The sequence below is a fragment of the Diplotaxodon limnothrissa genome, linkage group LG2, assembly GCF_057381915.1.
Source record: "Diplotaxodon limnothrissa isolate DT_005_m linkage group LG2, D_limnothrissa_male_GT1.1, whole genome shotgun sequence".
Classification (NCBI taxonomy): Eukaryota; Metazoa; Chordata; class Actinopteri; order Cichliformes; family Cichlidae; genus Diplotaxodon; species Diplotaxodon limnothrissa.
This window is the reverse complement of record NC_140597.1, coordinates 36,503,041-36,518,998: the sequence shown is the minus strand read 5'-3', so window position 1 is coordinate 36,518,998 and position 15,958 is coordinate 36,503,041. Positions and strand designations below refer to the sequence as shown.

Genomic DNA, 15,958 nt, shown 5'->3' with positions numbered 1-15,958 from the left:
AAAGTATTGAAGCTTAAAAGGAAGCTGCGGTGACAACAGTGTAAGGCACTTCTGTGGTGAGATTAGTGTTGAACTAGTGACTCGTTGGTTGAGGAAAGTGGGTTACTTAAAAAAAACCAAAAGACTGAATTAGATAAATAATAAATAAGATTCTTGTGATGTGATTTGACTATGTACGACATAACTGATGTGTTACCCATTAGGAGCCGTGCCAATTAGTTTGCCCTTTGGGATTTAGAGTATCTAAAATTATGGATTCAAACATCTAAATCTATTTATAAAAATGAGGTATGAATGCCTCAAGATTGACAATAGTGTGTATGCTGAACCGTAAAATGCCCTCCTTCTTTCCTCCCCAAAAATGAGTTGTCTCATTGTAGTGCTTGATTTTCCTACTAGGTTTTCTTAGTTGTGATACAACACAAGAAAATATCTGATACTGTATAATATTGGAGGAAAAATCCATATTATTCTGTGAGACGTGTATGTCTTATTTGTGCCACTGGTTTAACAGCCACACTTGGTCTTCTAAACAAGTGGAAGTAGCAAACATCAAATCTTTGTTTGTTTTTTGGTTTGATTTTTGTTTTGTATTGTTTTGTTTTTTCTGTGTATCTGTGTGTGTGTGTACACATTTAAGAAGGTCCTCTCCCACCATCACAAGACACCAGTAGCTCCAAGAGGACTGTGCTCTCCGTCACCATGGAGACAAGCGCACCCAGCGCCTAACAACGCTATTTTTGGAGCAGTGCAAAGAGCTTCACTCTTTTTCCTTTTCCTATTCAGCAGCAATCTTTATTTTTTTTTTCCTCAAAACTATTTTAGTCCCATAATGCAGGTCAGTTGTTGCATAAGTTAATAAAAATGAGACCATCCAGATATTATGGGTGGGGTGGTCTGTGTAAGAAGTGAAGTGCAACATTTTGTGGGTGCATGTTTGTTTAAAACGTTTCATAAGCTTTGCTTATACTACTGTATGGTGTGCTCTGTGTATTATGGAACTTGATATTCTTATATTTAAGAAACAAACTTCACAGGACATTATAAGGTATTGCTCTGCTTAGAAAACATCCTACATCCACAGAGTTGCTATTTATATGTAGGAGACACCAAGGGACTCAATGAATACTAATTCAAAGGCCTCAGCAGTGTTTACATCCACTTAATGGTGAGATTACACAGCACTGAACAAATCCTGTTTCACAGAATACTGTGCACACTTTTCCCACATTGTTAGATGTTATTTTCACTCAGCAGCTATTTTATAATTTTAATCTTTCAGGGATATGTAGTAGTGCTCATTGCACCATCTAATTAAAAGTTGGTCAGTGTCTGTTGTATTGTTACGAGACAACTGCCTGTGCTATTCCACTTCCATTGATCTCTTTAATCAATTGGAAAACAAAGAGCTAGTGGGTGTGTGGCAACGAAAGGAATGCATCCACACATAGTGTAAGGCAAAACTAGATCTCATGACAGAGGCAGTGTGTAGGTGTGAAAAGCCAGTTATGACCTGTGTTCAGTTTGGAAAAGGATGATTTTGATTAGATCAAATTAAACAGGGTCACTACTTCACCGCTTAGTTTGTATACTTGCAAACATGTATACAAACTTAATATTTTCTATGTAATAAGAAATATTTAATGGCAAAAAAAATCAAGATCCATTTTGAACAGTTTAAAATGCTGCTCTCTATTAGAGTTAAAAGAAATTCAGCATTTAAAGTCAAGCCTAAGAAACCCACAAATAAGGAGAAAAAATATATATATCAGCTCTCCTATAGCAGTTTAAGGAACATGGGCTTTATGACAAACCTGAAACAGTCTTGACACACTGCAAGATGAATATAAGTGGTGTAACCTCAATTATAGTACATAGTATAGCACAGTGCTGATAAAAGGTAAAGTGGGTGCATGATTGAAAAATAAGTGGAATCCATACACCAGTACAATGGAGTGAAACTTACTGTAACCATTGTCCTCCTCCTTTGTTCCATCAATGGTTCCATCTGCCTGCAACTGCAGGTGGAAACCTTGTCGACTGTAGAGTTTCGTCACAATCCCCTTCAGCTGGGGCTCTGTGGAAGAAGAGAGCAGAGAGGAGGACACAAGGATGAAACCACAGAGTACAAGGTGGAAGATAAAGTCGTTCGTAGGTTTGTAATGGGACATACTGCCGCTTGCATTGTACTCTTTCCAACAGCTTTTCAGCTATTAAAACCACAAATAAAAGAAAACAAAATAAATCATTTGAGTCGACAGGTAATTAATGAGGCTGAGTGGCACACGTGATGGGAGATTTAAAAAAAGGAGAAATAGTCACAAATGAATGTGATGTTGTGAGACACCTGTCAGTCAAACAAATGCAACCAAAATGAGCAAAAACATGCTGGAAGGAGTATATTAACTTACTTTGCTCTCACCTTCTCGTGAAAAGGAATTAGAGACTACTGTAATTATGTCTTTCTAGACAGCATTAGAGACAGATTCTGGCCTCAGTTAGAGAAGCTGCAGTCAGACACGTTCAACTGACCATTTAAATGGTAAACTATTTAAAAGGTATTTAAATGGCAAACTATTAAGAGCTACAGTTATATCAAATTGTGTTGTGTCAACATTTTAAAAAGCATTATTTCTGTCTTTCGTCTGCAAAATCTAAGGGCCAGTAGCTTGACAACAGAGATGAGATCAAAGATGGACAAGAGTATCCAAATAAGAAATTGGTTCTGAGGGCATGAAGTGATTTAAAATGGCTGAAATTATGCAAGTAACCCCTCTTTCTCAATCCATGTTTCTTGTCAGTCTCTACTCCATCAGACCTGCCCAACAGATGGACAGCTACAAAAGTAAAAAGGAATGCTAATAAAAATCTAAACTTCAATGAAAAATGGTATATTAAATGCTCTCAAAATGTTTGAGGCACACTTTAAGAGACAAATAGCACCACAAATTACAGCGCATAATATTTCTGTCTAATTTTGCATGGTAAGGAAAGCGTTAGAGTTCTGAAATATCTGTTGAAAGCCTTGTGTTCTTTTGACCGTGTTCATCAAAAGTATGGTCTTAAAAAAATGATAGTTTTAAATATTAAATCTGTTTTGCCTGTCTGAGTTACATTAGTGTCTGATAAGTGCTAAGTGCTCTTCAGTCTTTGGTTACTGTCCCAAGTGGAGTGTCCTTTACTGTTGTTAACCACACCATTCAGCTGTCCTATCATCTCATCCATCTTTCAGTGCTGTGATCACCAGCCTTACTAAGGTTGCTTTCGCTGCGCCAGGGTTTATTCAGTCTATAGAGTGGGGATAGCGTAATAATTGTGGTATAAAACTTTGCACAAAGACATAAAGGAGCCTAAATGCATTAGCTCTACAGCCGCATGTACATATAATGTATTTCCTTAAAGATGAGGCACCATATACCCGCCAAAAAGACAACACCCATTGCTTTCCCTACAGGATAACTGGAAATTGGATGTTAGAAAGATGCACAAACTGCAGGATAGTCAAAGTGTTATATAACCGCATGTCTTAACTTTCAGGTGAATTATACACAGAATTACAACAACAACAACTTGAAAATGAGTGAATTGGATAGAATAAAGTGGGAAGAAAATACAGAGATGAACGTTGTAAGGCTATAGGGTCATACCCACAAACATAAGGAGACTGACACTATAGCAAGATGTGATGCCACTGCAATAATGCAAGAAATTGCAGCCACTTTGGACTTGGATTTACATCTCACAGTAGAACTACATACCTAAAATACAGGAAATTCTTAAAAATACTGTATCTGCCAATGCTTTTATTCCTGCTGGATAAGTTTCAACAACAAAGCATTTGGCAACAGCATGCAGGAAATATTATTTGGAGCTAATTGTGAGGTTTGCTTAAAATTCTAAATGAAAGTTGGGACCTGCTTATTTAAATGTGTGCATCTGAAGTTTAATATTAATCTGTTTTTAAGTTCTGCCATCCTGGAAACCAAATATTATATCCATTTTGGAAACTAAAAAGAGTGAAATTTATATTAGTTTTGATGGAGTGATTATCCAGATTAATTGGAACAGTAAATCTTATTAATTTGTGACAGTGAAGTCTTATGTGATTAATCACCTAAGCCTTTTTTACATCTAGTTCAGTAGATAGGCAACGAGCGATTGGTTTGATTTATCTCGCACTATTATTTGAGATGCAAGGCGACTTCTGTGTTGATACACTTGATAAGCATGCCTTTCAATCTTGCACCAACTTTTTCATCCATCTTTTCCGAGAAAGTGAGCGTTACATAGTAAATATCTTTTTTAACTGCAAAAAATGGCACGCGTAATAAGAAAGGTGATGATCAGAGTGATCAAAAATGTGAGAGCCTGATGAAATTGGAACAACAGACCTGGTCGTCTCCTTCGCCTTTTCTTGGAACCAAAGAGTTTGACTCGTGAAAAAACGTTCAGTCGACTTGGTTTTTCACAGCTTCCTTTGGTTTTACTGGGGCTGCTAACGCAGCGGCAGGCATTAGACTTCTCCCGCTCCCTCGCCTGCCTTTTCTGCCTTATGAGGGAGCTGGCAATCGCTGCCGCCATAGCCAGTTTGGCAGCTCTCTGGGGGAAAAACTTCCTGAGAAACGGGGAAGATATCACCCCCTTTGAATCCAAGAGATTGAGGGGAAATGTCCAGAATCCGATGCAACAACAACAACGATGTGTTAAATATGGGCTACTATAGAGCTTTCAAAGTGCACTCTAGTGAAAATGGAATAGTCCCAGGGGTGCAGCGAAGATGGCTAGATGATGTCCACATGGATCATTTTGATCATTAATTTAGTCGCTTTTCAGAAACTGTCCGTTGTAGCCTCGAGAAAAAAGTGAAACGTAACGAAAAGGATAAAAAACAAACGTTCCATCCGAAGCTGTACAAAGACTTTGGTCTCACAGCACATTGCATCTTCTTCCGAATGTATCATTTTCTCGGTATCACAACAAATGCGCACAAATACAGTTTGGTGAGCAGTTTTCCGCTAAACTACATGGTCGCACACATGGTAGTCGTGAATGAAGCTCGCTGCGTAGTCATAGGATGGAAACACCTGTTTGCAGACGCCTGGGGAGTGTGCAGTGCTCGTTATCTGATTTCCCTAATCTCTTGCTGTAGCTGCTACTGTTAAGAAAAAACAACAACAACAACGAGAAAAACAAGGAAAGGAAAAAGGATTCAGACCGCTTTCGCAGATGATGTAAACGAATAACAACAGAGATCCCATTGTTTTTCTCTTTTTTGTTGAATCGAAGCAAGACAAGGTAACAGCAGGAGCTCCCTCATTCTGGGTCAGTATCCGAGACCGGCTCAACCACAAACTCAGCTGATCTACCGAGAGCATCCCACCTACAACCAAGAGAATGAGAAGTGGGGAGGAGGGAGAGGACGGGGAGTCTAACTGGTGAGACACAAACCAAGTCAGTGTGCACACTCACACACGTTTGACTTAAAGTAGTGATAATTCATATTAGGAGAAAGGTACGTAGACGTGTGGAGGCGGAAAGTCCAGAGAGAAAGCGAAAGAGAGCGAGAGAGAGAGAGAGAGCGAGAGAGCGAGAGAGAGAGAGAGAGAGAGAGAGAGAGAGAGAGAGAGAGAGAACGAGTAGATGAAGAGAGAGAGAGAACGAGTAGATGAAGAGAGAGAGAGAGCATATTAGAGACCTTTCTGGTTTCACTTGACAGAAGTGAACAGAAAGTTACTCAAAAACTACCAATATAACTCATTTTCCCCTATGGAAATATGAGAAAACAGCATGTGAAAAATAAATCCCGTATTTTAAACTGAGGTGAGAACGAACTCCCAGCCACATACTACTTGAATTATATGCATTTTAAACATTTAAAGTTGTAGTATTATTAAATATTTGTTATTTCCAATGCCCACCTAAAGGTGCAGATGACTGTAAAGAATAAAACCGTCAACTGTTCAGTTAATGTAAAATGAAAATAATGTATTAAGACCCAACCAACAAAATGACAGTAGATTAACCATCAGCATGTATCCTTAAAATGTCATAAATCCTCACTTAACACTAAACATCAAATTGAACAAATTGAAATCACCCCAATCTAAAACCCTTTCCACCAACATCGTGGTGAAATTTTCATTTCTTAATGTTACAGGAGCTACAGGTGAATTATGAATTGACTTTATGAAAATCGAAACTTAGTGTCAAACGTAGTGTCAGAAAAAAAAACCGTAGTCTGGAATCTAAAGCTGAAAACAACTTGCCACGGTTTTGTTGTTTTCAAGCCTGACTTACAGCGTCCGTTGCTTTACTGAGAATATTTAACAGACTAACCAATGCTGCCATCTAGAGTTCTCAAGAAAATATTTTTTTAAGTAATTAATATTTTATTTATATCCACTGCTTTATAAATGAGACCAGTAACACACGTCAAGTTTATAACTAGCGTTGAATAAATATGAGTTTGCGCATAACTAAGTGTAAAATCTGGGGAAGTAGAAGTGCAATAAAATCAACTGAAAGGCATTTAGAATTAAGCTCGACAGAGTATAACCCCTTTTTTTCATAATTCTGAAAATAACTCGCTTAAAAATACCACATTTGAAAAAAGTTTGTTCAAACAAGATAAAATCAGTGAAGCACATAAGCGAAGATGAGATCCCCAGACCTTTTTATGTGTGTGTTGTTGTTGTTTTTGGAGCGATCTCCACTTCAGCACCATGGACAGCAACTTAAATGCAGTAGGATACAAATAAATGGACCAAATAGACCAGACGACAAAACACAATAATCGACTTTACTAGAAACTCTTTTACAAAAAAAGAGAGAAATAAATACGAGTTTAGTCCCAATAATTAAAGATAATTGCTTTTTCTTTTCCTTTTTTCAAAGCAGCATAAATTCTAAAACAAAATAAACAGCCTACCTGAAACTGATTTTCTCAAGGGAAAAGTCATATTTTCTCAACAGCGTAGCCAAAGCAGTGACTTGGATACTTGCAGTCCTTGGGTGGTGAAATGAAGGCGAGTAGACGATATATTCAGCAAAGTTCAAACCATTGTCAGACAACTGTCAGAGGCGTAGTGAAAGAAAAAGCATCGAGGCGTGGCCACCAACAGGAAGATCGTTATAGGACATTAGAGACAGGCCATTATGACTTCTAAAAAGCTCATTAAAGATTAATTTAGAGGTCTTTTTTGTGCGCCAAAAACGTACGTGTATTCAATGTATTGCTCCGCTCGGAGGGGAAGTCGGACGAGCGGGGAGCAGATTGAAGACAAATGAACAAAAAAACGCAGGCGAAGCTTGTACTTCCTTCTTGGGGCAGTGCAGACTGTTCTCATATTACAAAGAAATGGGTAAAATGATCCGATAATGCATTGACTAAACCTGTTATACAGGCCTGTCTACTTTCGACGGAAAAATATCGATAAGCATTCAGCAGAGACAACAGTACACATTAGACAAAGTGTATTTTGTCCGTATTTGCACTCAGTTCCTTGAAACTGTTCCTTTCTCAAAATGCCCAGTAACACTGAGGCTGACCAAATATAAGATGGGATTGTTATTCATTATTGCAGTATACATTTCTCTCAGTGCAAACCACGAAGCATGCTCTATTGGTTTAATTATACCATTTAATTTGAGTCAAAGTACAGCAAAATACAGTGAAAAGGGACTTGATCGCGAACGGGCCTAAAACCGAGAGCAGAGTGACGAGAACTACAACCTGAGTGATGAGGGCAGTGTACCCTGACTGACCATGTGCGCTTTCTTAACACTAGATGGAGCAAGTGGCCAGGCTATGGGGCAATCAATGCACCCGAAAGGGAAAAACCTACATTTGTCTTTGTAAGTGATTTTAAATTTAGTATACAGTAATAGAGAAACACTTAAGCTCTAATCTAAACTTAAATCCATAATGTAATAAGATGGAGTATGTCTATACTATTATACCAGACATGCCCCCATATTTTAAGGGCCAGTAATTGTCTCCTTTTTCTCCTTAAGGCATAGTTACATTTAAAATCAACACACTACAACTGACTTGTACTGTTGTTGTTGTTACAAACAATATGGAATATTGTAAGATTACACCTTTAGCTACTACAGATTATTTAGTTAAATGAAATACCTAACACCAACATGGCGAAACAAACAAATCATCAAGGTCAAGAGTGCAAAAAAATGAAAAAAATCATAGTAAGTCTTCCCTAATGAAATTCATATATAAATAGATTTCAGGGGTTTTGTGGGCCCTGAATCAGAAAATATATATTTACTGGGAGGTGGAGTGAAACAATTATAACCGTGTTACATTACAGTGGTCTGCTAGAAAAGCTTGGATACCATAATTCACATGGATATTAGTGAGTTTGACACGTACCACCCACTAGAACATTCGTGCACACTAAGCACACCCACCATGATAAAAGCACTCCCAGACAGGAACAGCCTCTCCCAACTGGAAAATGTGCCATCACACTACAAAAATAGCTCTGAAGCGACTTGAGGAATTGATCCAGCCTCCAAACCCCCCAGATCCCAACTTAGTCTGGACGTTTCTGAACAAGATGGATTCACAGGGGCACCACCTTGCAACCTAGAGAGCCCAAAGAATCTGATGTGTCCTAGGCCCAAAAACCACTGTAAACCCACAACCCTGTGTCCACGTCCGATTGATTGAGAATTGTTTGAGAAAAAGAAGGAAAACTTGCACAATACATATTAGGTAATCACTTTGATTGCTTTGATAGATAACTGTAAATTGTTCGCACTCAGTTACAATATACTGATTTACAAGAGAGGGGCTCAAATGGGGTGAGAGTTGAAAATATTTAATTTTTCCATTCACCATCTTCAATGTGCTTCATAGATAGCTCAATATAATGGTCTAGAAACAAAACTAACCTTTAACCTCGCATGTTCTAACAGTATAGGACTGCTAACAAAATATAATTATAATATTAACATATTATATCAGTAACAAATACCCTTTAGAGGGTCATTATCTGTATAGCAGTTTGCACCATAATGTATGCTAGCTGTAGGGGACATTTTCACTGTGATTAATATCGCAATGCAAAACCAAATATTGGCTGTTGTAATCAATTCTGCATACTTTTCATATTTCCTTTCATTTCCTTCCTCCTCACTTGAAAGGCTAAGCTTTTTAAACAACAGAATTACAGATACAGACAAGAAATATTTTACGTTGAAAATGTGAATTAACATACTGTAGCTATGCTGTGGTTGTCAAGAAGCATTTTGTGATTTTTATCTTTACTTTACTTACTTTACTTTGTAATACTGTACGCGACAAAGGACTAACTAAATAATGAAGCAACTAGTTAAGCTGATCGGACTTGGCATGGTCTGTGACTCTTGCAAGTTAAATAGGAGTAGTTTATAAGTGAAACGTTACAATATACTGTATGTTTAGGAGATTTGCTGAATATTAATATGCACAGTATTGTACGTGCCATAAAAACAACTCAATCACAGTGGGAAAGGGGAATATTAAAACTCTGTCCAATCTTATTTATACAATGCAGCATACATTACCCACATCTGGTACTATCCAAAGCCTCTAATTCTGCCCATGGGTAAACACAGAACAGCCGCTTTCACCAATAATCTCACGTTTTGCGTCAGTTGTCCTACTATTGATAAAGCCAGACCATCACTCAAGCAAACAGTGTTGCAAATCTGGAGATGACTGGATTTATCACTGACAGTTAGCAAGACAGAGTGAGGTGATGAGAGTCGAGCTGCTGTGTACAAGCACACGAGATACAAAGAAGGTCCCTCTTGCTGTAGTGCTTATCTTTGTAGCAGCCCTTCTATGAAGGAAAGGTGGGATTGGGTGTGGGGATGTGCAGTGGCACAATAAACAATGCTAACAATAAAATAAAGTTATATTTTATAATGCTTCTTTAAATCTTGAATCCATCATTTTTGTTTGAGAAGATATTTCAGAATAAAACATACCTCTACTCCACTTTTGTCTTTGTATACTGTATATATATAAATATTTTTTTTGTAGGACAAAAGTGCAATATAGCTGTACTGTGCTCATTTGAAGTCTTGCTCTCATGAATTATGCTGTCATAAAATCAACAGATTGGCGATAACACAGCAATCTCTGGCTTTTGTCCAAATGCAAAATCTGTTCCTTTCTCAACAACAGAAAGAAACAGAGTGACCTCTGTAAACAACACCTATAGACACAGTAAATAAGACAAGTCAGTAAAACACAAGGGCACACACAAACACAGAAGCTGTCTGTCTGTGTATGTGTTTGGATGCTTGTGTAGCAGTATGCCCTGGGTACATTAATTATTGTAGTGCCCCAGAATGCCAATCTACTGTAACCTCCCTGGGGCACCTTGCCTCTGCTTTGCCCACACACATGCATTCATACACAAAGGAAGACTGAGAAAATAGCTTAAAATAGCTAAAAACATACAACTTTGATAGTATCTGTCACAACTGTAGTAATGCAGAGTCTATAGGGTAGTCTGCCTGCACCAGAATCTTAGAACAGAAAACATACAGCATACTTTTTCCCCATTTCCTTTAATTTTCTGTAATATACGTAAATGTTTACATTAATATCTAGATTATCTTTACTTATAATGCAGACACATTTAAACTATAAAAGATGTTTAAAAGCCAGGACTTGGGGGGGGGGGGGGGGGGGGGCAAGAATGTTTGTCCTGTGTATACATGTAACTGTCCAGCAACCACAAAAGAAACCCAAAGGGTCACCCTAGTGCTCCATCATCTCTGGCAAAAAAGGGTTAAACATCAGAGGAAAACTAGAAGATAGCGTGTGTATTCCCAAGGTTGAGTGCTGTGTTAACCTTTATATTATTAAATATCACCCAACAATTAAAGCTATCTCAGCTTTTTAATAACCCAAGGCTGTCATGATAACACCTAGCTCTTAATCATTTTTTCAAATTGTGAAAGAAAATTGGCCTCCAAGGGCAAACACTGAAAAAACTACAGCGGTTAACCTTGCCAGTGGTGTTTAATAGTGGGCAAAGTTGCATGGTACGATGTGCTACTGACTGTATAAAGATATTTAATGTCAAAGTAAATTGTTATCTTCACGCACCATTTCAAATGGCAATAAGAGGATATTTAACCTTTTTGTACAGCGCGAGGGGATTAAGTGAAACATTATAAGGGAGACAGGAACAGTCTCATAAGCTCAGAGGGTTGCTGCTCTAATCATTTAGCTCTTTGGCAACATTCTCCTGGCTTTCTGCTCTTTGCGTGCGTGTGGGTAACAGTCACTCCACTCCAACAGCAGCTTGCAGCATGCTAGGCCACCAGTGCCATAGTGATACCACGCATTGCCATGGAGACCGCACATACGTAATAGGGTGTGTGTGTGTGTGTGTGTGTGTGTGTGTGTGTGTGTGTGTGTGTGTGTGTGTGTGTGTGTGCCTGTGTGTGAAAGAGAGACAGTGAGAGAGAGAATGGGGGTTGGGTTTTACAGAAAACTATCATTCACTCAATGTTTCAGTAGAGCATGGTTCTACAAGTCAGTCATGGGTGACTGGCAGACCCATAGCAATAATCGCGTGATCTCTCCAACTCTTTCTGAACCAGAGGGCTGTGCTCACTGTATGAAACCAAGGAGTCGGTAGACTGAAACTAGAGGACAATCTATTATTCCTTCCCGTGGATGATTCAGGATCATGTCTAGAGCCCCACCATGGGAACCAATATCTATTTTTTCACAAGCTTATATGCTAAAACATTTCCACAGTGGCTGTAATGCCTAAACAGCTGATGCAATTTGAAAAAGTTTGCACCTCCGTTAGAATTATTAAAATGGTGTCGTAGTCCAAATATTTATAGACCCAAGCGCCTTTTTCACTGTCTTTAAGTAATTTACATTAATTGACAAGGTATGTTTGCTTTTAGTTGGAGTGAAAATACGATAAAATATATTTTTTTAAACATCTAAAAGGCATTAAGAAGATCATCTCTGAGCTTTTTCCAAGTCTGCTTCTCATTAAATCACCAGTTCCATCTCCACCTCTCTTTTAAATGCTAAAGCTAATTAGGAACAGACGGAATGCCTGGCATTTGTCAGCTAACCTCTCCCCTTTTGTACAACAACCATCTTCAAAGTCTTTATCTGCTGATTAGCGCTGCCATATTTCCTCTCACACAGATGACTACTAAGCTTTTTTGTACCCAAGTGACAGGAAAATAATTCTAATTCATATATCAATGGAAGCTAAATATGGCAGTGAGACATAGGACCTGAGCACTCTGCCAGACACTTTGTGCCTGTTTGTTTGATAGCAATACAGATAGATGTGGAGATTCACTCCTGGGTAATTGCCATCATTTAGATGTTTATTTGCATTCTGAAAATTTGCAGCTAAACGTGAGGAATAAAATTAGACAAAGATTGTAATTGTGATTTTCAAATAATATGACATTGATATTTGTGATGTTATTTAATTAAGTATTTAACTTATATTAACTATTGAATATAACAAATGCTGCCATTGTGATGGTACAAACAGCACAGAGATTAGGCCATCTTTCTGCTTTTTACTGAGTGTTTAACTCATTTAGTTGTCTGATTTGTAGAGAAGAAATATTATATTTTTAGAGTCAATTACAGCCTTTCATTCAAATTAGGAAGGATGCAATGCTTAAGTTTTTAAAAATAAAATGACTGACCTTGAGGTGTATAATACGTCCCGATTAAAAATCCTCTTCAGTGTGTGACAGTTTATATGTTTGTTTAGACATAACATGTCCTTTACAGATGTTTGATATACTTCACAAAAAAAAAAACACAGAATAATACAAAGAATACACTGTTGGATCTGTTTCTCTGACTGTAGCTGTCACTTGTTAATTTACATTTAGACAAATTAACAAGTGACAGCTTTCGCTGGGAGCATACTCAGGGCTTTCATGTTCTCTGACCTTTGCTCCTATTGTGCCTCAAAATGTGAGCACATGCCTCTGTTCCAGTCTGAGCGTATGTGTGTACAATATGTGTGTAAAGGTTCCTAGGCTGTAATGATGTGGCAAAATCTCTGTCATGGTGTAAGAAATAGCAGCATCCTGCTCTGGATGACTAATGGGGCAAATGTTCCCTCATTATTTCAGCACATATGTAAATATGAAACGATTAGCTAAAGAGACTACCAGTTTTCTTGTCCTCTTACCCTTACTTCTTTTCGGACTTCAAAGATGAGGATGATTGCTGATGATTTGCTAAAAAATCTCCAAGTCACAGACCCTGAAGACCTTAGAGTTAAATCATGCCAATAAAAAAACTCCTTAACCAGCTCTGGCATGCCTTATTTGACCCTCAAGGTGCTCTAAGCAGGTTTGCAGAAAAGTAGGATGTATGAAAAATGTAAATTGAAATGTAGCATCTATGTTTTACGCTGGCACATATTTGTGCAGTGTATGTAGATGAGTCATGCATTGCATGACCCTGCAGTTTTCAGGTCCCACGTGAATTATGGCTGAATCATAACTAACTCTGCCGGAGGCAAAGGAGAGGTTCTTAAAAGCTTCAGTGACAGATTGCTGTGCACGGAGTCCTAAGCAATGTGACTGTGAATGTTAAAACTGCAGAAACTGTTCTTACAAAAATAAAGCTATAATACAATAATCATTTAATAAACTGCACTCAGGTCAGGTTATATGAAATAAAGTTTAGCTCCAGAGGAATGTGGAGGACCAAGTTCATAGCAAATCACAGGCTTAGATTAATATAAAATACCATATATTATTTTTAAGTCTTTTTTTTCTTTCATTAATACTTAACTCCACATTGCTTTTCAGTTGGCCATTTAAGGCAGGGTACTAGGAAGAAAAGATTATACACCATGATTTAGATGTGCATCAACTTGAATATACTTCTAGCTGGCCAAAACTAATAGGAGTCTCTAAATGCCTGTTATCAGAACAAAGTCCAGCATCTGTCCTTGCCAGCATCACAACAGGAGTTAGCTGGAGGAGGGAATCAAGTGCAGGAGATGCTCCCTTGCCAAAACGGATGGTTGAACAGTCACATGGGTGAATCATAGCTAGATAAGTCAGTCGAAGCCCTTGGGCAATATCCATCATGATGAGACAGCTACGAGAAGATGGAAAGAAAATAAATGACTAAAACACTTTGATTTTCTTTCAGCTAATCTCCCCTTCAGTACCCTGAAAATGGGCTCCTGTCAAAGTGAAGAGGGACATCTGGTATCAAACATGGGATATGCAATATTAGTGGCTTCACTCGTCTTCTAAAGTGATGGGTAAGCCACCGTACTGTACATACATGATATTTCCCAAATAAGCAAAATTGCACATTACATAAAGTGACTTATAGAGCATGAGATTTACAGCTTTCATACTACATGTTGGATGAACATAAATATATCATTAACTGCTATTTCTATGGAACAGTGACCATGGTGCTCATTGAGATATGAAACCAACCAAGACGTTTTTTAGCCGATCAATAGAGAGTAGCGCGTGTCTGAAAGAGGATATAGAGAACTCGAGGATGTATGTTGCAGAGTTTCTGAAAGTTTGTATAAAAAGCTTCATGCTAATTATACCCCATCAAGTAGGAGCAGTCTTAGTCCCAGAATACTGTAAGTGAAGTGATGTTGTCCTACATAGTTTTTTCTCCAGTACGACACATCAAGGATGAGTATGGAGTATGATTAAAAGCATCATCTCAGACACCGGCTGGCTTAAACTGTCTGCTTACTGATGGAGACACAAAGAAAAGCTCAGAGTCTGGCAGAGCTCAAGGTCATGCTTCCTTCTTTTAAGAGTTGCTAACTTTAGACACATTTATTTTCTTGAAGGATGGGCTCTGTCTAAAAACAGATGATGAAAGCAAAAACATTTCTATTGATTAAGCTAAAACTACACTTACACCTAATATCGTGTCGCGATTTGTAAATTAAAAGATTAACTCTTACTTGAGATAAAAATGTTTTCTTGTCTTGTGTTTTTTAATAAGGAAGAACACTGATAATTGTCTGTATCTTTGTCATTTTGTGGCAACTTGTCTCTGTTTTTATAAGTTTGAGTTTTATTTTGTAACTGTGTTTTGTGTTTATACGTCCCTCTTTTCTTTTGCTTCCTTCACAGCTCTGTGTATACCATTTTCAATGTACACTCCCACCTTCTTTGCACTTTTTTTCCAGAAGTTATTAAGGAACTCTTTTATTTCACTATCTGTCAATTTGCCTGCAAGGAGATTTTTTAGCATTAATCAGGTCTCTGTCCTTAGAAAACCCCACTAACTGGCATCAAGAATAACTGAACATTATGCAATGAGGTCAAATGTGCAGTGCAGCGAACTGGATGTGAACAATATGAAGCTCAATTTAGTCTGGCCACGCACTCTGGGTTTCTAATGCACCTGATACATGTCCTCATGAAAGGTCTTGGTTTTTCATTTCCCTGGGGGGAAGCTGCGGTGCAGTGGCGTGTCATGAAACCTCATTAAGGTTCATAGACAGGAAAGATCAAAAGAATGGCTCTTGTCGTGCATACAGTAAGTGATGAGTGGTTGTACTGTATATGGCATCCCAATTATTATTAAAATTATGATAGTGTTTACAAAAGATCCGAATGTATGTGAACATGCCAGTGTGATTGCACGGTGTCAGATTAGGATGGATTTTTTCAGTTTACTTAAAAGCGTTAGAAGGAACAGATTGACTAAGCTGAAAATGACATGACAGGGGACATGAGTCAACTGATGGAAGTGGGTGGGTAAATAGGTCATGTTCCCTATCCAACACAGAGTCTCTCAGCTTTCAGTTCCATACCCCCATTCCTGTTAGTGAAGTTAGCACATAGAAAAATCAATGTAAGCATAATGAAAATGAATGGCAGTGGGCTAGTGTTTGACATATACTGGTGGGAGGAACCCTACACAGAAAAG

At 38.1% G+C, this 15,958-nt stretch overlaps 1 protein-coding gene across 3 annotated transcripts in view; it reads right to left on the bottom strand.

Annotated features, from left to right (window-relative positions):
• fgf13a (fibroblast growth factor 13a) overlaps positions 1-15,958 on the bottom strand; it is a 100,897-nt gene that overhangs the window by 18,448 nt on the left and 66,491 nt on the right. For 2 of the 3 annotated variants that reach the window (XM_085363252.1, XM_085363249.1), the window contains exon 4: positions 1,967-2,077. In XM_085363252.1, the coding sequence (XP_085219378.1) occupies positions 1,967-2,077 (111 nt within the window). Of the gene's footprint in view, positions 1-1,966; positions 2,078-4,391; positions 4,588-15,958 lie in introns of those variants that run through there. The other variant, XM_085363258.1, reaches the window with a different exon arrangement.